Genomic DNA, 27660 nt, shown 5'->3' with positions numbered 1-27660 from the left:
TATTTTTTAAATTATTAAAAAGAATGCAATTAATTGAAAACAGTCTGAAAAAGACACTTGAAAAAGAATAAAAGAAAAAAAAATGTAATAGTATAAAAAATATATATTTTAGAAAATAGCTAAGTTACTCTTAAAACCACTTTTTTGATTTAGAGGCTCTTTAGGATTAGTTTCTGGATTGCATTTGTTTGTTGTTTTTTTATTTCTTAAAAAAAAAAAAAAGTTCTTTTTGCAATAAAAATTCAACAAAAAAAATGAAATACGATAAAATGGAAAAAAGAAAAAAGATTTTCTGCAAAGAATAATTGATAGATGGGACACTATTGTTTCTGATACTATAAATCCCAAAAGAATTGACTTTTTTTTTTGAGGAGGTTTATTGTTATTTTACTTACTTTCTCTTACTTACTTTGTCCTGAGTGCTTTCAAACATTCAAATCAAAATGGTTTCAAAAATTCGGCTTTAAAGCTAAAACATGCAGAGTTTAGCCTAACACAGCTTTAGCCATGCCAAAATCTTTTTCTTTTCACTTTCCAATCTTGTTCATTTTGACATGATCCCCTCCTACAGCCCTCACATAGAGCAGAGGCTGCCTAATGACTAAGCTTGAACATTCATTTAAAGTAGAGCCTTTTATTTTAAAGTATTATCGGCTGTGGCTCATGTAACCTTTTGTTCTCTATAGAAAGTAATGTAAGGACACCTTACCGTGGAAAAAACCACATACGGTAATCGGAACAGGGAGTGATAACTTTGTTTGTTCAGAACATGATGAAAGGAAGGAGACACACCGTCACAGCTAAGGAAGGACCTTATCTGGAAACATGTCTGGTCTGAAACAACAGCCATATCTTTGGTGGCAGTGAACATGTCAAGATTACAGTTAGATTGCTTTGTTTGAACAAACCCAATGGATTTAGTCATCTTCCTTTGGGTTATTAGGAAGTTAGGCAGAAGCATTTAGCCCAGGTTCATTTAGCATTTAGTAATATTAGAACATCATTTAAACAAGCCATTAAAAGCAGTCTAACTGCAATGAAATCTGATCAAATTGACTATTAGCACAAGGTAGATTTGTAGTAAACAGCACAGGTTGTGCAGAGTTAGTCCACTAAATGTTGTTTATGAGTTTATATCATCGAGTTAAGACTTGAAAATTTCCCCCTTATAGGCCTGAGAGTGAATTTCGACTTTGAAAAATGGCATTTCTGGTGAGATACAGCTTTGTTTAAGGACTCAAATTATATGAAACTTTGTTTTAAGTAATTCTTTAGACAAGTCAACATTTTGCACTTTTTATTCTCTAATTATTAATCCTGATTCCGAAAAATCTTTGAAATGCAGTTTTTTTTAATGGAATAAAGATGTCAAAAATCTCAAACTGTGTTTTACATAATATTTAGTCAGTGTATTTACTGAGTTGGGTTCAAAACAAGAGTTTCAAAGGATACAAGAGGTTTTAATGTTTAAAGGACACACTTATGCCTTCGAGTCAATGAGTCGATGCAATCAGCTGGTTTTCCTTAGAAAGAAAACTTTTAATCAGTTTGACTGTATGATCAGATTAATTTAATTATAAAGTGCCTTGAGATGACATGTGTTGTGGATTGAGGCTTTACAAATAAACTGAATTTAATTGAATGGAACTTAACACAGTCATAATATTTGATTATGCTCATAAATCTCAGGGTTTGAGCAACATTTTAATGTACGGATTTCATTGCTGTCATTTTGGCTAAACCTCTAAAAAAGGATTTAATATCCAGTGTGATCCAGTTTAACAGGACTTGTTTTTTTTTGTTTTTTTTATAAAAACCTGTCCTTTTTGTTAAACGTTTTAATGATTTGTCATAGTGTCCTAATGATGTTTTCTTTTTTTATTGTTAGCCATGTTAGCAAGAAAGTCTTTTGCATGATTTTTATATCTCTCTTTAAAGCTTTCCACAGTGACACAATCTAGGTTTTTAGGCTGAAAACCCAAAAAGCAACACAGTTTGACAGGAAAATAGATTTTTAACACTTAAAAAGATGTTTGTATTGAACTCACGGTAGATGGTCTACTGGAGGATGATTCATCTTTCCTTTTTGTTTCAGATCTTTGCTTAATTCTTTCTGATTTCTTGAAGACAAGCTCATCAGAAGCTGTTGATCTGCTTTAAATCATATTACTGTATGGGCCCAATATTTTTTTGCTATTGTCCACAGTTTATCCCTTCTCTTTAATTTAACAATCATTTGTTCACAGCAACACGTTGTAAGTTATGTCCCAATTGTTAGCTTTATTGGAGATATATTAAATTTTATTTATAGGCAAGCATAAAGCCGCTCTCCTGTGTTGATGTTGCCCTTCTCAAAATCTCGCTTGTGTAACTTAAGAGAGTCAGATCTGTCACTGAGTCATTTTATACCCAGAGCTAACTCAGCTGATAGTTATTATTAGGAAACAAATCAGATATAAAACTTGCAAAAGGCATATTTTTTGTTCAATGTAGGATTTAATCTAGAAGGATGAATGTGGCTTTGTCTTTACAAACAAGTCCGTGACTTCTGAATCTTCCTTTCAGGAGAGGAAAAACCTGTAAATTTCAGGTCTAGCGCCCCCAGTGGCTAAAGTGAAACAGTCTTGCCCTAAGATTAAGCACAAAGGCTGGATAAACATTTTATAAATGAGCACAAGATCTCTTAAAAAAAAGATAATTTCAGCGCTCTGGTCAAGTTTTGTACATAATGTCCAGCAGTGATTAAAAAAAAACAACAACCATGGATTTCACAGTCAACCTATTTAAGAGCATTTATTCTAAGGTCTACTCTAATATTCCATAAAGCAAAGGAAACCAAACAAAGAAACAACACAATATGTTAACAAAAAGAAGTCAAACAAAGGCCCAAAACACACTGGTAAAGTCTTTTGTGAGTGCTTAATTCTGGAGAGCTGTGTAAAAGAGGTCACGGGAGGTCAGCAGAATACGAGATTAGACCATTAGAGGGAGAAGAACTGCGCCGGTATAATCCCCTCACCATAATCTCTCTTTCTCTCTCCCTCCTGCTAATGGCTGCAAGACAATAAGATGCTCTAATCTGTCCAGTGGGATGGCACTAGGCTGCGCTGAGGTACCAACCGGAGTACAGAGCAGATAGGCTAAAGTGTTTTGAAGATAATTTCCCTGGTATTTCTGCTTTATTAGATAGAGCCCAGTAAAGGGGTGTGGGGGGGGGTTAGGGGTGCGCAAGAATGATGAGGAAGACTGACGCAAACTCACAGGGGCCAAATGGTAAGAAAGCAAATGGCAAAAAAGCTGTTATACTCATGAGTGCTGGTATTTCTATTGATTTATTTGGATTTAATTAAACTAAATGGTTTAAAGACAGGAAGGAAAAGTGATGCAAAACACTTCTAACCAGCCAAAAAGCCAAGAACTCAAAAAAAGGCTCAGCTAATTCAGATAAATAGCATTTTAAACATCCCTAGCTTCAATTTGTTTTAATGGTATTAAGTGGTATAAAGCAGTCCAGTCAAAGCAGGTAGTCTGAATTTTGACATTCTACGAGGTGTAAGTATTATAATACAAGAAAATGTTGATATTTGATGATGCCAAGAGGTTTATGGAGGTTTCTTTGGTTTAATGGAAAGCAGTTTCCTATTCGTCCTTTAGCATCTATGGACATATTCAAGAATGATGTTAAACTTTGTGCTTCCAAGTGATCAAATCCAATCTTGGTTTAGTGACATTTAGAGACACAGTGGGATTCCTTCATATTTATCTGACAACATCAGAGATGGGTAGTAATTAATCACATTTACTTAGTTACATCTACTTGAGGATGCTGGTGAAGATTCTCAGTCATCCAGGTCATAGTAATTCCAACAAAGTTTAAAAAAGGTTAAAAAACAATCCACTGGACTTCGTTTTCCAAGTTGAAGACGTTTGGCTTCCCATCCAGGAAGCTTTTTCAATTTATATGTCTTCTAAGGCATAACAAGGCTTTGTTGGGTACTCTATAAAGCTTGGAACTCAGCATTAATCCAGACATTTTGAATTAAAAAAAAGCTTCCTGGATGGGAAACAAAACGTCGAAAAAATTGTCCTTTTAAGAGAAGGTTTACTCTGCTGTACTTCTTACTTTTACTTGAGTAACTTTCTTCTAAATTATTGCTACTCTTAGTTGATTAAAATCTCCGACTACCCTGTCCTATTTGAGTAATTTGAACTATTCAAAAATCAGGTAAACCTGCAGTAAACAGTAGATATTAACAGTGGAAATGTGTTGCCTTATCCTAATATATATAGAGTTGTCATTGTACGGATTGGTTTTATGTTATATGTTGGAAAAAGAAATTGGTAAAATTATCTCTCCTGAATGAATTTCTTCTTTTATATTCATTAAAAATTAATGACAACTTTGTAATTTTTACTTGAGTAAAATTAGGTTTAAGCAGTGCTACTCTTAGTGGTGTACAATTTGTGGGTACTCTACTCACCTCTGGACACCATCATTTTCAAGTTCAGTTTATCTATTTCCTGTTTTTCTATTTGCAATTTACAACACACTTCATCTCAAGGCTTTTTCCAGAAGCAATTTAATCAAATCATACAGACAGATTGGTTAAAAGTTTTCTTACTAAGAAAACCTAGCAGATTGCATCGAGCCATTGACTTTGCAAGATTCACGTACTGTAGGAAGAGGTAAGAAAAAAAAACCTCTATTTTAAAAGGAAAAAATCTCATTTTATCTGTAATCTGGGGTTAGAGAAGATGTTTTTCAGATATCACAAATACATATTCAGTCAAGCTGATAAATATCAGAACAGCCACTTAAGATGTGTAAACATTTCCACATACATAAAACTTAATTCTGACTAGTATTATTTTAAAACATCAATAATGTTAATATAGAAAATATATTATTACAGTTAGGTCTAGGAATGTGATTTTTATCTGGAAGAATCTTATTTTAATGATCTACAAATGGCACAACAGAGAAGAGAGTGTTTTTAATAAATGTAAAAACGGCCTGCCATAGTGCACTTCATATAAACTTCTCATTAACTCGGGCAACAATCTTCTCGCCTGTGTAGCTGTATCGCTGTTTCTGAATCTCTTGTTCCAGTGGGGTGAAATAGACACTTCCTGGTGCCTGTTTTCATGGTGACTTATCCAATCAGTGCTCCAACAATAATGGCTTTTCATACTTGTTGCACATGCATTAAACTCTGAGTGTCTACTTGGAGTTGATTGACCTACTTCATAGCAGCCGTTGTGAAACCGAAAATTCAGAGTTCGCGACCTTTGACTAGATCAATTTAGAGTTGTGGATTTGAATCTGAGTTTTTTTAAACCTGCTTTGTGAAACTGACCTCTGATGTCTCTATAGATATGTATAATTGTCCAAAAACATTAGTTAGTCTAACCTTTATTCTCTGTCTATCGCCCTGAATAATTTTGATAATTATCTGATCCTTTTAAGCACTAAGAGCATTTCAGTTAAAGTCTTGGGAGGTCATGGAAGGTCATGGAATGAAGAATGAAGAATGTATATATATATATATATATATATATATATATATATATATAAGGACATGACTATTTTAAGGCAATTATTGTTAATATGTCCTCACACAGTTAATCACAGGGAATACCACAGCCTTGATCTTACAGGTATAGGAGCCGGTGTGTAGAGGGAATTGTTTGGTTATGCCATTGCTTCTAACGCCATTGCTAGTTTCCTCTTGCAGTGCATGTACAGTTCTAGACTGGTTTTGAATACCTCTAATTGTAGCTCCTAGCTCCTATCCCTTCACCTTTTGCAACCATAAGAACACTATCCTGGGTGAGAAAGGAGTTCCAGACTGCTGTTCTGCACTCAAATGGCCTTAAGCCTTATAGACATTAATAGGGATTACAGCCTTTCAAAAAAGAACAGCAAAAAACAGAAGTTATTCAAATATAGCTTAAGACTGAAGCTCACTTTCTTGAAAGCCAAAGCATGTGAAGGTGAGGGCATTTGCATGTGTGACTCAGAGTACATGCCACAAAATAATGTATTTTTGTTAAACTCTGCTGGACTGTGCCTTTATGTTGTGTCACACAAAGGATTGTTGGCAACTGTATAGTGTCTAGCAACATCAGGAGGTCATTATGCTAACTGCATTGGCACTAGAAACCATACTGCTACCAGATCCAAGCTCCTCGCTAATTGCCAGCAGTTTTCTGACAGGCCAGTGGATGCACTTTCGCCATGGCGTAAGTGTTCTTACCATTTGGAGGTATTCGGATTGAACCCTACTGCCTTTTTATCGAGTAAGCTTTAGTTTCAGCCATTCATTATGTCTCAATTTATCTTACTCTATACTTTAAACAAGGCTGGGAGTTAAAAAAAAGCAAAATGTCTTTCAAATTTATGAGAAGAACATTTGATAGGAGTTCCGCCTGAGCAGCAGAAGAGCTGGTAGTGTACTGGTACTGTAGGATGGACTTGCACACAAGCAGTTATTAAAAAGTGGCTTGTGCATGTCTTACCTATATTTCTGGAAAAGTGGAAGATTATAACTTTAATAAACATGCAATATTTAAAAAACAACCATAAAAATGTCAACTATTTAGGTGACAGAACCTAATGCTTGAGAAACATCTCTTTATATCACACTTAAGATTTACCCTTGATGCGTATTTAAGATCCACAGAGCACCGCATAGACAAAAAAAAATAGTAAGTGGACAGTTTTGTGGGGGGAAAAACATATTTGTGGACCCTCCAGCAGGAGAGGGTTCACAAATATGTTTGTTGTCCATTTAACCTAATACAATCTCAAAGGTCTTATATCAGGGTTTGTGTTACATGTAATTTGATCATGGGGCTCCCCTTAAGCAAAATAAAACCTTGCCTTTAGAATAAATTAAAGGAGAATATGTCAAAATAATGTAAAGCATATGATATAGCAGAGTCCGTATTTCCCCACATATTCTAATCTACATCCTAATGTATGGTTTTTTATATTGTCTTTTTTTTGTGAAGCTGTTGCAATAAAAAAAAATCGGCTGTGTACAAGACAGCTTGAATTCACCTTCTAATGCGTGTGCCTGAGATTACTGTATGTGTAGAGTTCTATTATAAGAAATGTAAGAAATTAATTGTACCAAATTAATCCATCTTATTAAATCATTCATTATTTAAGCCCAACTGTTGTTGTTTATTCTTAAATTGTTTGGTGTTTTTAAAGGATAAAAAACTTCAACAGTGGTCACAAATTTAAAATGTCAATGGCTGATTAATACAGACATCCAAAGTGGTTTTAAATGTCATCCTCTCCTCTGCCAGTCTCTCTCTCTGTCACTACAACCAATGGGTCAGGGCCTAAAATGGGTCACAGGCCTATGTTTAATAGATCCCCAAATGACCACTCTGGTGAAATGCTTTCAGTACAGGTCCCTTGGTGAGAGACTAAATGTTTCATTTGGGTCCCAAGCTGCATGGATTTAAGAGCCCTGGACCTAAATGATAGCTAGACCTCGGGCTCAGCCTTAGACTGTGATGGGACAGCAAGTCCTCGGGCTTGTCTCTAATTCTCACCCAGGCACAGTAAAGGGGGTCTGTCCACAGCTGATAAGTGGTTTTAATGTGATCTCCACTCTTCTTCTCTCTTCAATTTTCCCCTCTCCATTCCTCATCACTGCTCTGCCTTCTCTGATCCCTTTCATCACCTCTTCCTCTCATCTCCCTCCTTTCTCCTGATCCATGTGTCTTAGGTGATGGCGTGGCTCCAGGTATGGACAACTGGACTCATCGTCCCTCTTCTCAACTTTGTCGCCTTTGCTCAAGACTCTGGCCTTTCTGGGGTGGTACCAGAAAGACCACAATCAGACATAATTGTGAAGAAAGAATCCTATCCGCTGCTGCGCAGACAGAAGAGAGAATGGTTGTGGAACTCCCTTTATGTGATAGAAGAGAACCCTGTACAATTCCCCTTTCAGATAGGACAGGTATGGTTAACACTTTTAATAAAGGATTTCTGGGGTTTGGGGACTATATTTTCAATGTAAATTAATAGTTTCTTTCACTTACATTTCTTGTAAAACCTGTCTTCTATTTTTTAAATGAAAATTTTGAATACTCTTCACTTGCAGAATTTTCTTGATTAATATCATGATTTTCCTGTTCATTTACAGCTTAAGTCCAGCAAGCAAGTGGCGGTGAAGTCGTTTACAATAGAAGGCGAAGGAGCAAACACCATCTTCACGGTCAACAAGAAAGGAGGCGAACTCTATGTCAACACTCTTCTAGACAGAGAGGAGAAAGCTCAGTATCATTTGACGGCTAAGATGTACGATGGAAACGAGGTGTTGGTAGAGAGCGCCGGGGACTTTATTGTCCAAGTGACGGATATCAACGACAACTGCCCCGTTTTTTCAAAGGAATACAAAGGATCTGTTGTGGAGCGAAAGAGTATGTTGGATTGAGACACAATTTATAAATGATCAAGCATGCAAGACATATTTGCCAGGGCTGATTCAGATGGTACACTCGAAAAAAATCGAAATCTAGATACGTTATTTTTTCTTAAAATAAGTGCATTTGTTCTTGGATTGAGGAGGTAAAAGAGACATTTTGCCAATGGAACAAGACAATTTACAGTTAAAATAAGAAAACACAGTTCCATTGTCTTATTTCAAGGGCATTTTATCTAATTGTCTTACTTTAAGAGTAAAAATACTCATTCCATTGGCAAACTATCTCGTTTACCTACTCAAATTAAGGGTAAATACGCTTAATTTAAGAAATGTTTACTTACTTCTAGATCATTTTTCCAGTGTAGGCTAGTCAACCTGATTGAAGTGTGTTTTGAGTTGCAAATTGCAATTTTAACTAGATTTTGCTGAACCTTGGCAAAAAGAAAAATGCTGTTTAGAAACCTCTTTATCCCCCAAACATGAAAGGGAATTTTTCTTCTCCTGTATGTAGCAAAAAAAAAAAAAAAAGATAAAGAGATATTTCCAAGAAGAATGGAGATATGTACTTTACTGAATGTGCAGCAATTTTCAAAGCCATAAGGAGGAGTTCAGAACCCTTGAAGGTTTTCTAAATTTTTATTCATACATAACAACTTTCAGAGTGTGTGTTTGCTGTTGCACATGACCTCATTGTATGGTTTTCTTTTTACAGGTCTAAATCCATTTTGTATACCAGTCTTTTTTTCAGCTCCCTAGAATGACTCAGGCTTTTTCAGAGTGTCTTTAAAAATATATATTTTAAACTTTGAAGATGCTGAATTTCCCTTTATTTAAACTGAAATTTATGGCTCCCTCTATGCGATGGATGCATGTCCAGGAGGATAAATCTATCTACACCCATTCAGAAGTTTATTTCAGCCCAAAAGAAAACAGATTGTATTTTTTTCAGTGTTGCAGGACATTCTGCCCCCCATCATCCCTTTATTTATAACCCTGGAAATGCTAAATGAGAGCATTCCCACAGCATCATGCCGCCACTTCTATTTCCTGTTGGTGGTGGTGTGTTCAGAACAATAGATGAGCCTCTTAGCATTTTTACTAATGTTTTTTGACCTTCCTGTCGGGTTTAGACATCTCTTTGTGGCGATGCAGTTTTTTGAGGCGATGCACTGAACGATGCTCTATGGCAGTGTTTCCCAATGTTTTTTGACTTGTGTAACCTTTCGGGTATTTTTTCATACTATCAGTACCCCTCTCAGTCAAACAGTATTGATGATTGTCCAAAAGTGGAATGTATAATAAGTGATTAACAAATAGAAGCTATTTTAATTAATTTCACCTTTAATTTAAGCATTTAGTTCTTAGGCATCTTATACTTTCCATCTCAAATTAAAAAAAAAAACAATAACATAAATATGATACCTGGAAGTTTGTACGGAATCGAAATAAATACAAAATAAAATAATATTATAAACCTGTATTTATGAAACTGGAGCTCCTCTAAGTAAATCCCTTGTAATCACTGACTTCTCACTCCAGCTTAAAGGGTTACACTGGAGAAAGTCAAAATCTAAATAAGTGATTTTTTTCTTAAAATAAGTGAATTTTTTCTTGGATTGAGGAGGTAAAAGAGACATTTTGCCAATGGAACAAGTGCATATTATCTAATTATCTTATTTTAAGAGTAAAAATATTTATTCCATTGGCAAAATATCTCAATTACCTACTCAAATTAAGGGTAAATACACCTAATTTAAGCCTTTTTTTCTTGTTTCTAGATCTTTTTTTGGTGTGGAGTGAGAACTGCAGTGTCTTCTTTTGAAATGTAATGTTACTTAAATTGAATACATCTGCAATTTGAAAATTGGGTTTTCTTGAATTGCAGTTATATTGCAATTGCAATTAATTGCCCAGCCCTACTCCGGTTCTACAAAAAATATCTGAGGCCTTAACAGAACAGCTGAAATGAAACTAGAATGAATTTACCCACACATGAACAGTATTTAGCCTTCTGATGATATACTGTAAGCTTTTCATGATATCAATTGTATCTACCTCTATAAATGTCTGAACATCACCCGATCTCTACGCTTTAAACTTTGCAGTTTTATATAAGAACGCATTTGAGAAGTTATCGATTGTTTTACAGGTATTATAAATTTTTTTCCAATTAGATAAGCACAATATATGTATTGGAAACAGTTTTAAGGTGTATAAGAAGAGGAACATTTTGATTTCTGTAAATCAATGTGAAAAAGCTCAGAGTGATGCTGACTGATATCACTGTTTTCCCATCACCTAGAGGGGACTGTGTTTGAGGTGACGGCGACTGATAAAGATGATCCGACCACTGTCAATGCAATGCTTCAGTACTCTCTAACCAGAGATGCAGAGACTTGGGATCTCTTTGAAATCCACCCAATTTCAGGTAAGCAGCCTGCTGCAGCAATTGCCATCGGAACTTTTTCTCTCTGCAACTTATTGCTTTATTTTTTGGTGGAAAGCTATTTTTATCTAAACCTGACACAGAGGTGACATTAAAGATAACACAATAACACCTCCTCTGTCGCTCGACAGGTATGATCACCTCCAAGACAACTAGCCTGGACCGGGAGAAAAAGAGTCAGTATGTGCTGAGGGTGGAAGCGAGGGACATGAATGGAAGGCCCTCTGGCTGCCTCAACACCACCACGGTCCCCATCACCATCACAGACATCAATGACAACATGGCATCTTTCAGCAATAGTAAGCTGACACTCGGGAGATCGTTTTAAAAAATTGGTGAAAGTGTACCATATTTACCAACATTCTGTATTATTTTGGCCTTTTCTTTTCTTTCCCTAGGGAAATATGAGATCAGTGTGAAAGAAAACCATAAACTTGACGAGGAGATCGGCAAACTGACAGTCATGGATAGAGATGAGCCTGAGAACAAGCAACCCCTATTCTCCATCTTAAGTGACGGTGGGAAAACATTCAACGCTAAACCTGATCAGAATAAGGACTGCATCCTGGTGCTCAAACAGGTAGGGGGCCTGCAATAGATATGCTGTGTCATTAAAGTTCTTTTAAAATGTGCTTTAGCTGATTCACACTAAATGGGGTAAGGCTGTTTCCATTTCTGCAGGGCCTGCTTATGAAAAGCCAGAATATCCCAAATGTTTGGTCCTGACAGGAGATTTTACGGCCATTTCTATTCTTCTGATTTGTTTGATCTTATCCTGGTCAGTATTGAGCTATACTGACAGAATATCAAATATTTTTTTCAAGTCTGCACCTTGAAGCAATATTAACTTAGTAATCACCATATGTGTGTATGCCCTACAGAAATTAGAGCCTAATCTTAACTCTTTTTCATTAGGGGCCTGCTTACATGACTAGACCAAGTTGTTATGGATAGACTGTAGGTATGAAGAAGCAGAGTAACACTTTCTTTTAAGTCTTCCTGCTATTTATTTAAATGAGGGTAGTTGTTTAAAATTGCCAGCTAAAATGGAAGCAAATAGAAAACTGTTCCCTCATGCTTTTTCTTCTTTATTTTTCTCCTCAACACTAAAATTATTACATCTCAGTCTTCCTTATTTTTTAACTCCTCCCACAATGACAACTCTGGAAAATTTCTCTAAGTTCTGAGATATTGCATTTTGTTTCCTGCTAATTGCTCAGTGTTTGTCCTTCTGCTGCTGCTGAAGTTTACCCAAATTTCCTAAAGCACTAAACTGCACAATTCAAACACAGCTGGTTATACTCCCAATCATTTAAGGAAATATATCTCCTGTTTCCATTTTAGGAATACAAATTTAGGCAGGATATTCACTTTGAAGAAGAAAAAGAAACCTAAATATTGTCTGGTTTCCTGAAGACACAGCGACTGAGAATACGTTGTAGAGATGAATGGATTTCATCTAAATTTACTCCCCAAATAATGCAAAAACCCCTCGGAATGTGTTAAAACCTCATTTTCAAATGTTCCAGCTCCAGGAACTGATGGAAAGCTCTTGCGCAAACATGAAAAAATCCGAGAGTTAAAAATACATTCTGGTATCACAAACATTACAAACAGGCAAGAGAGGAGCAGCAGGATGATAGCAGCAGTGCTCTGACAGGATTTCCATAAATTCTCACACAGAAATATACTGACATTCCTATTGTGTTTATTTTTTTTATCATGCTTTTTTGCATCCACCGCAACATAACTAAAGTGTAAAATGCAAACCTGCAGCCAAAAATGTGAGATGTTTTTTTTACAGGATGACAGTAAAATACAACAGTGTGTTGGAACCGCCTCCTTCTGGTTTGGGAAGATATTTATGCTAGCAGGGATTTTAGGAGGTTTACTTGTCAAGATAAAGCATTTAGGACTTCAGAGAGTTAAAAATGTATTCTTATAAAATAAGCTGGGTAATAACTGGCTGCCATGCTGGCCTGGAACCAAATCACACCCCGATCTTTTCTCTGCTCTACTCGCCCTTCAGCTCTGCAGCCGCTCTCATCTTCCTCACCGTCTGTGTTTACAAAATAAGCCCAGCTATCGTCCACACTGCCGCGACGGCTTCATTCGTGCTAAGCTGTTTACTAATGCCTTTGATACCCTGCGACTGAGCATCCTTGTTACTGTGAATAATCCTGTTAACAGAATATTCCTGTCTACCTGTGTTGTCCCATCCAAAGATGAAAAGCGTTCTTTGCAATGCAGTAGACATAAATTGCTTTTAACCACAGAGTTGAAATAAATGTAAAAACTATAACAGAGAAAAGTAAAGTTAGTTTGATTAGGAATATGATCATAAAGGTGCAGCTTTTTATCTTTTAGTTTCAAGACTTGTGAGAAACTGTAAAATAATTAAAAACAAAATTTTTCTGAGGTTTAAGTTGGTAATAAAAAGTTGCCTTTAATATTGAGTTGACAATTTTCATTTTAGGAAGTGAGAAAGTGCATGTTTCTAATCTTATGTGCCAAAGGGTCTCTTTGAAGTCAAGCTGTGTCTTTCAACAAACCAGGGAAGGATTTAAAGTAGATGCTCTGATGAAATGGAGCAGTTTCTGAAGCCTGAAGTTGACCACAGCTAAAAAGCATATGCTGAACCTGAATTAAAATTCATATAGAAAACGGAGATGCTTCGGTATTTTGTTTTAATTTATAAACCAGCTGATACAGATGTCTTAAATTCAGAATGATTATACTTCAACAAATCTATTTTCTTATTTTTCTCTATTTGTCGTTCTAAGCATAAGGACTATTGGTTACAATGCTGAGATTTTCTAGTTGATATTCAATTTTATTGACTTTTACAATTTGTATGTGTAATTCTAAAGTTATTGTGATGCTTTGACACATTAATCACATTAATTCAATTTAGTTTATTTGTATAGCACCAATTCACAACACACGTCATCTCAAGGCACTTTACAGTTCCCCAGATCATCCAGTCAAATTGATTCAAAGTTTTGTATCTAAGGAAAACCAGCTGATTGCATCGACTCATTGACTCAAATGCAATCCCTCACACTAAGCATGCTTGAGGCGACAGTGGAGAGGAAAATCTCCCTTTTAACATGGAAGAAACCTCAAGCAGAACCAGGCTCAGTGCGAGTGGCCATTTGCCGAGGCCGACTGTTTCAAGGAGACAGAAGCAGATATACAAAAGGCAACTGTAAAAGGCAGCCCCGTCCAGGAAACACACAGCCAGGCATAAGAGCTCCAAGCCAGCTCCCATGCCAGAGGATGAAGGAGAGCACATCCAGCCAGTCACAGTCAAAGAAACAGGACTACACTGAAAAACAGGCTGATCTCCAACATCCATAAACAAAGGTGTTGATGGCAGCAGCACAGGTGATATATCTCTTCAGGATGGAGTCACAGCCAACAGGAACAGACCAGATGAAGCTACTATGAGAAAAAGCAGAGAGAGCAGATTAGAGATTTAACTAACAGATTCTGCTGGGTGGGAGAATAGAGATAGAATGATGAAATAGGGGTCCCTATGTCCTCCAGAAGTCTAAGCCTATAGCAGCATAACTATAGAGATAGCTCAGGATAACCTGAGCCACTCTAACTATAAGCTTTATCAAAAAGGAAAGTTTTAAGCCTAGCCTTAAAAGTAGACAGGGTGTCTGCCTCACGGACTAAAACTGGTAGCTGGTTCCACAGGAGAGGAGCCTGATAACTAAAAGATCTGCCTCCCATTCTACTTTTAGAAATTCTAGGAACCACTAGTAAACCTGCAGATTGAGAGCGAAGTGCTCTGTTAGGAACATAAGGAACAATCAGATCTCTGATATCAGATGGAGCTTGGTCATTTAAGGCTTTATTATTTTACATTAGTTTATAGTGCAGAAGTCCAGAACAGTTGCATTTGAGCAGAGTGATTATCGTTAGCACAGTTAGCATTCTTGCCCGAAATAGGCTATAGCCCTTTAACATCCCTGCAGTCTCCACTTGAGATATTTGTTTTGACAATTGATGATACACCTGCCCCTGTAGTTTAATTACATAAATAGTAACTGTCTTTTAACCCACCTTAACATTAAATGTTAACTCCTCTAATGCTATATATAACTCCTCTAATGCTATATATAATATATATATAAAGCTAATGAATTTACTAGTTATAGCCTACTTGAGTGAGCAACAGCTTACCAGCTGTAGGCTCAAACATCTGGTGTAAAATACACCCCTCTATGACCTGCTGAGGACCAGCGAGACTGGATAAGAGAACTGATTGATGGTTTTCCATGAATGACATCACTGTTAAAGAAAATATCTCATAAATAAAAAAAAAAAAACTCCCTAAAAATAGATTTAGTGAAATTGATGAGGAAACATGTGCTTGCCGTTCATGTTAGCTCCAACTGGCTTCTATCTGATTCTAGAGGAATTCACTGGAATATTAGATTTATCGCTGTTCACAATCAGATACACTTGTAGGAATTTTTTTTTTTTTTCTGTCTGCATTTGGCAAAAGCTTCAGCAGCAGTTTCAAAACTCCAGAAGATCCACTTGGCAAAAATGAGTCTCCTGGGTTGTCTTACATTTACACCCTTTTCACACCTGGAATTGACGTCTGTTCTTGTTCGAGTGAATGGAGGTGCAAGTTCACTCAGTGCAAACATAAGACATGCATTTAGCACTAAGGTGCAAATGTGTTCCTACTCCAGCAAAACAAGAAACCACTTGTTTTTGCATACTCTCTGGAGGACTAATTCAACTTTAGAGCACTTTCGCTTCAAATCAAGTTGCATGATGTCACAAGGCTTAATATAGCAGTCATTTAATTCTCTATTTCTGCTTTCTCTCCCCAGGCTTTAGACTATGAAACACGGACTAGCTACACTTTTACTGTGAAGTTGGAGGAAGTGCTGCACTCCCTTCCCGCAGACAATATTAACGAAGCAATCACATCAGCACAGGTAATTCCTTCACGATCTGTCACAAAGAGTTGTGGTATTAAATTGTTGTTTTTAGATGAAATCTTAGGTTGAGCTAACATTCATTGAGGCTGTAACATAAACACCCATCTGTTAGAGAACATTGTAGAGCACAATGAAAAGAGCACAATGTAGAGCAGCAACAATCCCTTAAATGCACTTAGATGTAGACAGTACTGTAAAAAGTCCTAAACGACTCTAAATTTCTTTTATGTTTCTTTCCAGCCCGACCAGACTTTTTCTTTTTTTATTAAATCATTTGATCAATAGTTATTTAAAAACTAAAACATAAAGCGATTTTTGCACAGTGCAGTAATGTTTGTGGTTCCTCCATATGAAAAAGGGAAGAACGAAAATTTTTTTTTTTTTTTTATTTATCTAAAAGGTTAAAATCATATTTTTATTTTCTGAGCATTTTAATCCCAACAATTTATTGGATTTACAAAATCAAAACTAGAGTTTTAGTTAAAATAAATACTTGTTTGCCTTCTTTTTAATGACCAACATAAAAACATTAAAAATTGACATTTTCACTTTCTTTTTGTCAGAAAACTCACAATATTTAAAAACCCACAATGTTGTTACTAAATATTTTGTCGAATAAGCAAAAAAAAAAATCATAAAAGTTGAAAAAAGTTTGATTTTAATTTTGAATTAAATACAGTTCATCATCATCACTGTGATTTTTTTTATTCTTGATAAACTTGAATTATACAGTAGTGATTAATAATAAATTGTACAACGATTCTTAATATATCACAAATGATTCAAATAATATATCTAAAGTAGCTCATTCAAAATGGATGCTGATATTTTGTATTTTGTCAGAATGTTCAATGACAACTCTAGTAAAAAAAAAAAAAATATATATATATATATATATACTAAAAAATATATCTTATGGTTTGGTCACAATTGGGTGGAGGGTTTTGAGGACCCAAATGCAGAGATCAGGAGGCAGAGGTGAGTCTTGAAGATTTTATAAGTTTACTGAGGCAAAAATCCAAAGAACAAAAATACAAGGAACCAAAAAACCAGAAAACTTCAGGGGAAAACTCACATGGGGAGCCAGAGATGAGGAAAAAGCAAGAACAACAACAAGGACCCAGCACTGAGGAGCTGCAGAGGGAGAGTATAAATGAGTGACAGAACAAAGACTGGAGTAATGAGCAGATTGGGAGCAGGTGTGGATGGAAGTGTCTAGAAGGAAGCCAAAGACTCAAGATATACAAAAGCACTCGAAAATATGACCAAAAACAACTAGAATAAAAAAGGAAAAGAACCCAATAAACTAGAAAACACAAGACAAGAAAAAAAAGTATAACTGAAAATTAAAAAAGAAAATTTAAACAGAACCAAAAAGTGCAGAGTCATGACAGGTTTGAGTTTAAGTGTCCAGTTCAGATGCCAAAAGAGAGCAAAGAGGCCTCCAATGTTAGGTATATATATCTAATGCAAAACAAAAGGCAAACCCAAATTTAGCAGCAGTTTAATACATATGAGAGCCTAAAGTGGGGACTTTTTACACTGCAAATTTGTCGAACCCCAAAATATATGATCATCAACAAGTAGGAAAGTAGCTTTATAACCGCAGACTATGTGAACCTTAAACAAATTATTTGAATCCTTGATGTAAGTCAGCTCAGTTTTTTTTAACTGTTACAACGAATCTCCTCCAGGTTACCATCAGGGTGATGGATGTCGACGAGCCGCCGATTTTTAACTCTTACAACTATAGCTTCAGTGTCTACGAGGAGCAGCTAGAGAGCACATTATTAGGAAAAATCCAGGCCAGAGACCCCGACAGAGCCAACAAGCGCATAGAGTATGGTTCTACACACTCCCTAACATAACTAATAGGACTCCAGCTGTCGTCCAGCTGTGCAGCCTGATTGTTTGGCTGATCTCTCTCCCTCATTGTTTAGGTACTCCATTCCAGAGACAGGCTTACCCTTCAGCATCCACCCATTCAGCGGTGAGTTATCCCTTCTGAGAAAGCTGGACAGAGAGACGAAGAAAGAACACACGTTTGCAGTTAAAGCGCAGGAACAGAACAGCGGTATGTCACACACCCACATCAACACTGCTTGGCTTTATTAATGCTGTTGCTCTGGAACAATAGATATTCACTAAAAGAGATGGAAACCATGTGTTTTTCTTTTTTAAACAATGGTTATCTGATGTTGTAAAAGAAGAAGGACCAAACAGGACAGTTTGTTCTGGTATTTTGTTCTGTTCAGTTAAAGTCTGAGAGTCTAAAACATTAGCAGGATTTTTTTTTTTTTTTTTTTATAAATTGAACACATTTGCTGTAACACCTGCTCTGGAAACAGCGACTAAGCAGAAAAATCACATTAGCGAGTCCTTTTGTTCCACTTGCAGCTTTCAAGCCCAAGCCTATATTTTTAGACAAGCAATGAATGAAATCCAGAGATCTATTTTAGCTGCTTGTCACAACGTTTAGGGAGCACAACGCTCCCCTGAGCTCCACAAGGTCCTCATATATACCACTTGTTCTGTGCTTAAGATATTTTTGAAATATCAGTGGAAGACACAGAAAAAAACCCATCAAAAGAGAGGATTTCAAAAGATGCACGTAGAAGATGCTTTAATGCGAACAACACAAACAAATTAAAATACCTGTCAAACACAGAGCTCACAAATAGAAAACTTTATGTCACTTGACCTTCCGTCAGTGACGCAAATTACTCATAGCTAATTATAATCATTGCTAATCACTGCCAGAACTGTCCATTAAAGTACATAATAAATACGTGCTGTGTGATCAGGAGTCTGAGCCCCAAGAGAAAATCAAATATGTATGAGCAGAAAATCTTCAAATAGATTAGGGAACTTGGCAAAAACTTCATAGGCTGTCTAAGTGACAATTAATTTTTTAGGTGAGTTTTCAATATTGTAAAACACCCTGTAGATTAGGCACTTTAAGAAGTTTAATGAGAAATAAGGGTGAGGGTACGGTTTTAGGTGTAGTCAATTTGTCTGAGAGCCCATCTGCCAAAGCTTTGACCTCGTTCCTTTGAAGGAGGTAAGGTTTTTTGCATAAAGTGACCAACATTACTAACATGTTAAGCTATTCTCTCTACTTTTCTCTGACTTAAAAGTTCTAGAATATAGATTTTTTTTCCTTTTACACCCTGATAATTTTTACCCCATTTCTGTAGATTATAGACACTACGGGTGTGAACTTCAAAGAACTGGCGATACGATATGTATCGCAATACATGTCTAATTATATGATTTATCCCTATTTTATCCTTGAGAAAAATAAGAAAGATGATATTTTGTGGGTATTAATATAACATTGCTCTGGAAAATCTTACGAGATTTTTTTTTTCTGCAGGGAATGGTGCTCCAAAGTTGGATAATAAGCTCTAGTTATTTATGTGGTGAATAGAAAGGTTAGAGTCAAGGTGTGCTCTGATAAGTTTTTTTTTATATCCCTGTCCTATCTAGCACCCTCATCAGGTTTGAGCAGAGGTCACTTTTTGATTGACAACACACACATTAATGCAAAATGTTCTCACCAATCAATCCAAACACTTAATTGGGCATCTCTAGTTGCTACTATGGCAGCAGGAAATGAAGTCAAAAGATGCAATTTACAGGGACAATTCAGTTTAATCATCCAAATTTCTATCTAAGAAAAGTCAGCTGATTGCATTCAGTCATTGTTTTTGCATGATACGCTGCTTTAAGACGAGCATGTGGCAAAAGCAGACGTTTGCTTGCATTGTGTCCTTGACTCTACTGATCACCCTCAAATCAAGCATGCATACAGTGACAGTGGACAACAGGAAGAAACCTCCAGCAGAACCAGGCTCAGTATGAGAGGCCTTTTGCCTAGGACAAGTTTGGGTTCAAGGAGACAGAAGCAGACGCTAGCTAGCCTGTTTTGCATTTCAAAAGGCTGAAAAAGAGCACCAACAGTTAACCATATTAAAAGGTGAACCTATAGCTATTTGTAGAAGAGGAACAGGACTAAGAACTGAAAATAGGCCCAACTTCACATTCTGTAATGCAAGTTGATTGATCAGCCCTGCTGATGACTACTTCTAAGATTTTGTTGAGCGTAAGACCAGACGAACCCACAATGACAAGAAAAAGCAGAGAAAATATAAAGTCAGGTGTTAAACAAAAAAGTATGCAGGATTGGAGAATTGTAAGAATTAAACAGAAGGATGAAAACTGGTCCCTATGACCTCCAGCAGCTTAACCCTATAGCAGCATAACTAAAGAAATAGCTCAGGAGAACCTTAGCAACTCTAACTATAAGCATTTTTTATGAAAGTTTTAAGCTTAGTCATAAAAGTAGAAAAGGAGTCTGCCTCACAGACTAAAAGAGTTAGTTGGTTCAACAGAAGAGGAGCCTGATAACTTAAATTTGTACCTCTTAATGCTTTATCATATCAGAATAATATGGGAAACTGTCGTGCTCTCAGCCTTGTTAAACCCTGTAGGGCTAGTCTGTTCTTGTCTCAATGTGAATATGCCATCTCCAACACATATTTTTTATAGCACATCTAAAAGCCCTCTATTCACATATTTTGATAATCTTAGTTTGCAGGCTTACAGCTGTAAATACCTCATCTAACAGAGTCATAAATTGTCTCTCCTCTATAGATTTGCAGTCACTGGTGAACATTACCATAAATGTTCTGGACATTAACGATAACCCGCCTGAACTGATTGTGGATGACATCTACGTGTGTGAGAATGACGTCACAAACACAGTAAGAAAAGCATATTTTAAACAGCTTTTTTCAATGCTTTAATTTGAGGTTTGCAAAAACATTCAAATCTAGATGACTTATCATCAAACCTTAACATGTTTCATTTCTACTCTTTTGGAAGTATTGTTTTTTGACATAAAATGTTAAACTGAGGTATAATTTTTAGCACATTAAAATATATGCTACCTTATCCACTCTTGTGTCTAAAGCTGCTCCAATATGGTTCTTTCATTAATAGTAATGTCCCTTCTCAGGTAATTGGTAGATTGGAAGCCTTAGACAAGGATGATCAACAAGCTACCTTCACTTACAGTCTACTTCCAAACTCCAACTTCTCCCTCAAAGACAACGGAGGTGAGTTTTCCTCCTCTCATAATAATGGACTTGCTTTCTTCTTTCCTTACCTGTGGATTCATTAGAAGGAAAAGAGGACCTGCAGAGGGGCCCTTACCTTGTTGCTAGGCAACAAGAAAAACTATTTGAGGCCCATTGTTTAGTGTTGATTAGTTGTTACTGAGTGGCTCTGGGGTACTTTTTGTCATTTATCTTTCCTTAATTTTTTATTATTATTATTTTAATTAATTTATGATTAAAACATTTATTTGTTATGTACTTATTAGGTTCAGTGCAAAAAAAAAATATATATATATATGAAATTCTCCATGAGAATTTAAATGTAAGAATAACTGAACCCAAATCAATCCAATATACTTATCTTGCTTCGCTCAAGCTTTAAAAAAGCTCCAGACCAACTATTTACAAACAATCAACGGCTCCGTCCGAACGTCCACCCTATATAAGGCACTATGTATTGATTACACCATTTTAGATGAGTGTCTGAATGTCTAGAGCAGTGTTTCCCAACATTTTGATGTGTGTACCCCTGCAGGTGGATCACAACTTAATCTATAAGGACTATAAAATCCTTTATTTATGATGCATTTTTTTAAACCCCAAACCTCAGTTTCCTACAAAATATCATGTTCTTCACACACATATTACACGTGATGGTCAGTTGTTAGGCTGGAAATTATATAATTTCTTCTGACCCGTTTGTTTTACGTTTACAGTGTTTTGATCGGGAAACCATGCAGCAAGCTAATCTCTCCAAGCAGCTGTGTTGTGGACCCAGTTTGTCAAAAGTTAATCTATTAGATTGTTTCCCAATTTCATATCTGCCTTTTGTTCAACGGGCTGCATTAACAGTTGGTTCCCTATTGGAGAAGCTATACTTCTCAACCTTTATGATGTTGTTTTTAAGAGTACAGTTTGACACATTTCTTGACCTTTCTGCTTAGATATCAAACCACCGTGGTGTGGGATACCCAAACAGTAGCACCCAGATTTGGGATCTGGTGACAGACCATGTTAGACCGATGTTAGACTGATTTACAGAGTATGGAAATGAGTTGGATAAGTTTCCTTCGTTGTTAAATTAATTTGTTGTTCCTCAAAGATGCCAGTCAAAAGCAGATACTATTTTCATACCCAAAGAAATGGTTTATTGAACTTTGCAGAAAAAGACATTTCCATGTAATGCCAATTGACTTTGATTTCTGTGTCACGAGTTGATCTCGTTCTGGTCATATTCCCAACATGAAAACCACAAGCTGCTGTTGCTGTTTTGGAATCATTGGTGACTCAAACACAATCTTTTTCAGTGAACAATAGATCTGTGAACTTAGATTTGTGGCAACAGGTTTGTTACATTAGATTATTTTTAGGCAGGCATCAATGCAGCCACCTGTCTATAAGAGATATCAACGGTTTCCAGCTGGCATAACCAGTTAGTCCCGCCACCAGTTAATCTATGACACCGGCAACCCATAGGGTGTATTTCCATTAAACACAACAGTACACATGTAAATAACATTGGTTAAACTTTTACCAATAATGATAAATGTTATCCTTAGAAAACTTAGATTCTCAATTCAAATTCAGTTTATGGACACCATGAGCACTAAAGCACAATTAATAAAGATATAGCAGCATGTTGAATCAGAATAATAATAATAAAAAAAGCTTCTGGTTCCCCCCTTTGAAGAGATCCTAAGGCATCATATGTTTCATTAAAAAAATCCCATGCTTAGAAAATGGCGACATAAATTCCATTTTTAGCCATCCTAAAAGTTCATAAGCTGTCTTGCTAGTTACCCTAGCTTCGGTTAAAGGTTTGTTTTCATCACTTTCCAGCCTACAAAACAAAGGTGTCCACATCGATTTCTGTTTGGATTTGACAGAAATCTCGAAATATAACGAGCGCTCCCTATCAGTCTCATAATCTGCGGCTGCAATTGGTTGAGATAGTTTGAATGTTTGGCTTTGTAGCCGATTAAATTAGCTTTCAAACAAAGCTATTATTGGTTACTTTGAAAAAGACTTGATCATTACACACTGTTAGATAATTGGATTCAAATATTATCAACATTTAAAAATATTTGCTTCAGAAATGTTTTGAGGCTATTAAAATGCTTCATGTGATTTTTTTTCTGGGTCAAATTGTTGCGTTATGTGCAAAGAAACAAAAAAATGTTTGAAATAATGCAGTTTAGGCTGTAAGGGTATTTTCTGAAACTAGAACGTGTTAGCTATCAAAACATGTATGTATTTTTTTTTCCTTACAGTTTCTTAGTTATTTTCTTTTCCATTTGGATATGCAAAATGGCAAGATTACTTAAAATGAGGTGGAATTTATTAAAACTTTAACTAAGCATGGTGACATTAAAAAGCTTCAATCTAAACCACCCCATTACTATGTGGAGTCATTTTCCTGTGGAAAATCTGAACTTTGCTCTAGTCTCAAATCCTCACTGCAAAATCTTAAGATAAATGTATTTGCCCTTAATTGAGTAGATAAATAAGATGATCTGCCAATGGAATTAGTTTTTTTTTTTACTCTTAATAAAATATAATTAGATATTATGCTCTTGAAATAAGACAATGCAGTGCAAAGACAATATAAAATGTTCTTATTTTAAATGTAAATATACATTTTTTTTCATTGTGAAAGTGTAAATAACCTGCTTAATTAAAAAAAAAATTAAATAAAAAAAATGACTTACATAGATTTCTATTTTTTGTCTTTTTACGAACAAAATCATGTAAATTAGTTGTTCAAACCATGCAATCCTGCTTGTTAATCCTAATCTGCTTAAAGTAAGCGTATCTACAACATATCTGCAAAGATCCTTGTTGTTAATTGACCTGTGTGTTTAATTAGGACATTGGAAAGTATTTAGTTGCTTTTGATGTATTTATTTTTAACAGAAATGCTTACAGCTGATATCAAAAAAATATTTTGTACAATGGCATATTTTTTTTTTTCTAAAATGTTGCACTCATTAATGTTAGTTTAGCTCATAGAATAAAAAAATACATGCTTTTTTCATTGATATGATTAAAAAGACTATAAAAAAAGTTAATAGATATAAATGCTTCTACAAATTCTTATTATTGTTAATTAGATTTTGTGAAGAGACAATGTCTCTAGAAAAGAGTTGCCAAATGCTCAAAGCCTCTGTTTTTTCTATGAAAGATTCAAGCAAAGTGTTAATATTTAATTTTAGTGAAACTTGATCTGTTCTAAAAGCAAGAAAAACAGAGAAAAAAGGGAATAAACAACCCTCATCCATTTCCACTCATCAATTGCCTGGAGGAGTTGACATGTAGCAGTGATGGAGGAAGAGGGAGACGAAGGAAAAGGATAGACATGTGAGGCAAAGGTGGGGAGGGGGACGGATGAAAGGAGAACAGAGAGAGGTGTAGATGAGAGGAAGTGTGAGTGAAAAAAGAATTGAAAGAAGGATAAACATCCAAGCTCGAAAAGGAAGATTAGGATGAAATCATTTCTTATGGTTCCTTAAAAAAACAGAAAAAACTGTGAATTTAAAAAAAGTAATTCTAATGGAAAATAAGCAACAGAGTGTTATGCTGGATCTGAAAAGGGAAAAACAAAGTACAAATGAAGGAATAAATTGGAACGTGGGTGTGAGGGCTTGGATGAGAAGAATAAAGAAGTAACGACATGAAAGAAGAAATGGCTCCAAGGCAAAGAGTGCATGAAAAGGGAATCAAATCAAAATGTCAACTGTTGAAGAGAGAGGTGGAAAAAGATGAAAGGTACAACAAAGAAATGAAAAAAGACGCAGAAAAGAAGCGGATAGTTAACTTATAACTGTTGCCTGTCAGTGTGAATTGCTGGACTATACACTTCTTAAAAAAACAAAAAAAACATCTGTCTTTGCAATGCAATGCGACACACAAACTGATTAGAACACACACCCAGACACAGCAAGACCTGCAAAGTGAAAGCTTGTAAATTATTTATCAGCTTCCACCTCTTTAAAACTGGTAAAAAAAAAAAAAGGAAAAACAATCTTCAGTACCAGAAAGAGGCAATGTAGCTGCACGGTGAAATGACACAACTGTGTTTTGTGTGCAGGCAGCTACATGAAGCTTGCCACATTAATACCAGAGAGGCAGGGTAAGAGGGACAAACAAGGAAAAAAGAAAAGCAGCGTAATGAGTTAGAGCCAAATAAATCTCCAGAGGGCAGTGAGGAATATCCCAAAATCCACAGAGATGGGATTAAGAAAGAACATCACACAGAGAGCGACAAAGTGGCGACAGCAGAGAGTGGGATGAAGGGCTGATAGACACTGTTCTAATCTTTTATTCTACTGGTTAAAGAAAATTAAGTGTTAATGTGTCTTGTCTTTACATGGAACTCCATGACTTCCCGATCTGCTGGAGGGAAACTGTTTAATTTATCGGAAGTGCCATGTTGCCAGTTCCCTTTAGGGTTGCTGAACCTAAAGGTTACAAATTTAGCACGCCTGGGACTCAAAGAACCACAACATTGCTTTAATTTGGTAGACCTTCATAAGGATTAATAATCTTGTTGCAAGTATACTTTAAAGCAGAATTGATTTTCTGCATTTAAGCTTTTTGTTGAGGAGTATTGGGCAAGTTTGCAGCCAAGGATCTTTCCAAGAGTGAGGGTCTGCAGGGGTTGATTCTGTATTTGCAGCCGTTTTCAGAATAACAGCTCTAACCAGTCGGTTGCCACCCTCACTAGTAACTGCACCGTGTCTAGCTTTGATTTAAACTTGCCCTTAAAGCGCAGCGGCTGAATCTAAATGGAGAGTTTAAGGGTTCTTTCCTGCCATTGTGTTCCCTGAAATTCCTATAATGGTGGTATATTGTGGAGGCATCTCCTTATTGGCTCAGGAGGAAACTTCTGTCTTCAAGCAACTTGACTAATGACTCTATTGTGACTCCTGCTTGTAGAAAACACACCCCATTCTACCTGCTCCAAGTCATGACTTTTTATAGCGCTGTTTTTTCTTTCCAACCCTGTTCTGCCCAGAATACAAACTGCATTATTCATTTAACTGAGTCATGTGTAGAAAACCAGCAAAGAAAAAAATTAAGTTATAAAACAAATTTGAAATATTTTGCAAAGGAGAGAACAAGCAAGTGTTACGTTTTCTTACTCTGTTCATTACTTATTTTGCAGACGGCACATCCAATTTACTGGTGAAAAAAGGACCTTTCAACCTGGAGGACTCCAGTGATTACAGTGTGGAGGTGAGCGTCAGTGACGGAGGTCTGCCTCCGTTGAGCAGCGTCACCAAAGTGCAGATAAAGGTCTGTCTATGCTTTTGATTGGAAAATGTGTTGTTTAAACATTTTCTTTAGTCAAACGTTTCAATTTTAACCGAATTAACTGAATGTTTCCTGGTTTCTTTGTTGCAGTCATGCCAGTGTGATGCTAATCGAGTTTATTCAAAGTGCAAGGCCAGTAAACTGAGGATGGGAGTCAGTGTCCATGCCCTGATAGCAATACTTCTTTGCATACTGACCATTCTGGGTAAGTTACCTTTAACATTGAACAAAGTTCATGCAGTAGCTATTTTCTCCTTCGCATAATATTTGCATTTCTCTTATCAGCACTCTCTCCAGGTCATGTTCTGATAGATATTAATATCAGCCACAAAAACAAATATCTGAACACATAAGCCAGCACAGAAGATCTCTGATCTAATTATGCCAATAGAAACACACAGTTCCCATCCACTGATGATTACAGTTTATGGAATCCTTGGTTAATAATACTGTTTTTATACCAGTTATTGTTCACTGCTGCGCTCTGCTTGAGTAAGATCACATGATCAAGCTATTTTTTTTTTTTACATTCCACACTCCACAATCGGTAATGAAACAAACAATGATTTGTAAATTTGGTCTATGTTGATTGTACAAAAAAAAAAATACATTATTGGTATCCGTATTGCTGTATTGGTATATTGCCCCGACTGGTAATAGGAAATGGAAAGACATCCCTAATTTGTATCTATGTGTCAGAATCTACATTTTAATTTAATAATATGATCTTTTGAGGTTTTAAATAGAATTGGACTAGGAAATATCTGCAAAAAGCGTCAAGTAGGAGTCAGTTTCTGTCAGCCTCATTCTTAGATATCTCCTTAACCCAGTTAATGTCTTTTTTCTTAAGTTTAGCTTAGTTTTGCCAAATGTCTAGTCATACAAAATAAGGAGAGAAACAGATGAGTCGAGTGTTTCAAAAAAATTTGGGCAGTGATGTTTAATAATTTAAAAGAATCCAAAATATTTGTTCACAGTAAGAGTAAATAAAACTATGCACACATTATATGTCTGCAGTATTCCAAATATAATTGAATAAATACCTTCTATGTGAAGATGAAGCATAATTACTAGCAGCATGCTTTTATGATTTCAATATTAAAACATTTTTGTTTATCAAAAACCAAGTTTTTATTTGGCGTAAATATTAGCCTTGGATATAGATAAATGGTGTAAAGGTTTTACTGAAGTAAAAAAAATATATAGATAGATAGATAGATAGATAGATAGATAGATAGATAGATAGATAGATAGATAGATAGATAGATAGATAGATAGATAGATAGACATTTTTAATTAGTTTTGTACATTTACATTTATTTTACTGGCAGCAGATTTCTTCTGTCTTCTGTATGAAAACTGTCAAG

General features: G+C 35.9%; 1 protein-coding gene across 2 annotated transcripts in view; it reads left to right on the top strand.

The window, feature by feature from the left end:
- The window catches only part of LOC107088920 (cadherin-5-like), a 44520-nt gene that overhangs the window by 9991 nt on the left and 6869 nt on the right, over window positions 1–27660 (top strand). The window contains exons 2-13 of one of the 2 annotated variants that reach the window (XM_015381385.1): window positions 7746–7979; window positions 8166–8442; window positions 10750–10875; window positions 11025–11192; window positions 11292–11473; window positions 15750–15857; window positions 17555–17700; window positions 17801–17934; window positions 20517–20626; window positions 20881–20980; window positions 26145–26275; window positions 26384–26498. In XM_015381385.1, coding sequence (XP_015236871.1) covers window positions 7749–7979; window positions 8166–8442; window positions 10750–10875; window positions 11025–11192; window positions 11292–11473; window positions 15750–15857; window positions 17555–17700; window positions 17801–17934; window positions 20517–20626; window positions 20881–20980; window positions 26145–26275; window positions 26384–26498 — 1828 coding nt within the window. In that variant the 5' untranslated portion in view covers window positions 7746–7748. Of the gene's footprint in view, window positions 1–7724; window positions 7980–8165; window positions 8443–10749; window positions 10876–11024; window positions 11193–11291; window positions 11474–15749; window positions 15858–17554; window positions 17701–17800; window positions 17935–20516; window positions 20627–20880; window positions 20981–26144; window positions 26276–26383; window positions 26499–27660 lie in introns of those variants that run through there. The other variant, XM_015381386.1, reaches the window with a different exon arrangement.

The sequence above is a fragment of the Cyprinodon variegatus genome, unplaced genomic scaffold (assembly GCF_000732505.1).
Source record: "Cyprinodon variegatus isolate N-32 unplaced genomic scaffold, C_variegatus-1.0 Scaffold232, whole genome shotgun sequence".
Classification (NCBI taxonomy): Eukaryota; Metazoa; Chordata; class Actinopteri; order Cyprinodontiformes; family Cyprinodontidae; genus Cyprinodon; species Cyprinodon variegatus.
Note: the sequence above shows the minus strand (reverse complement) of the source record. Positions and strands in the feature narration are given on the sequence as shown.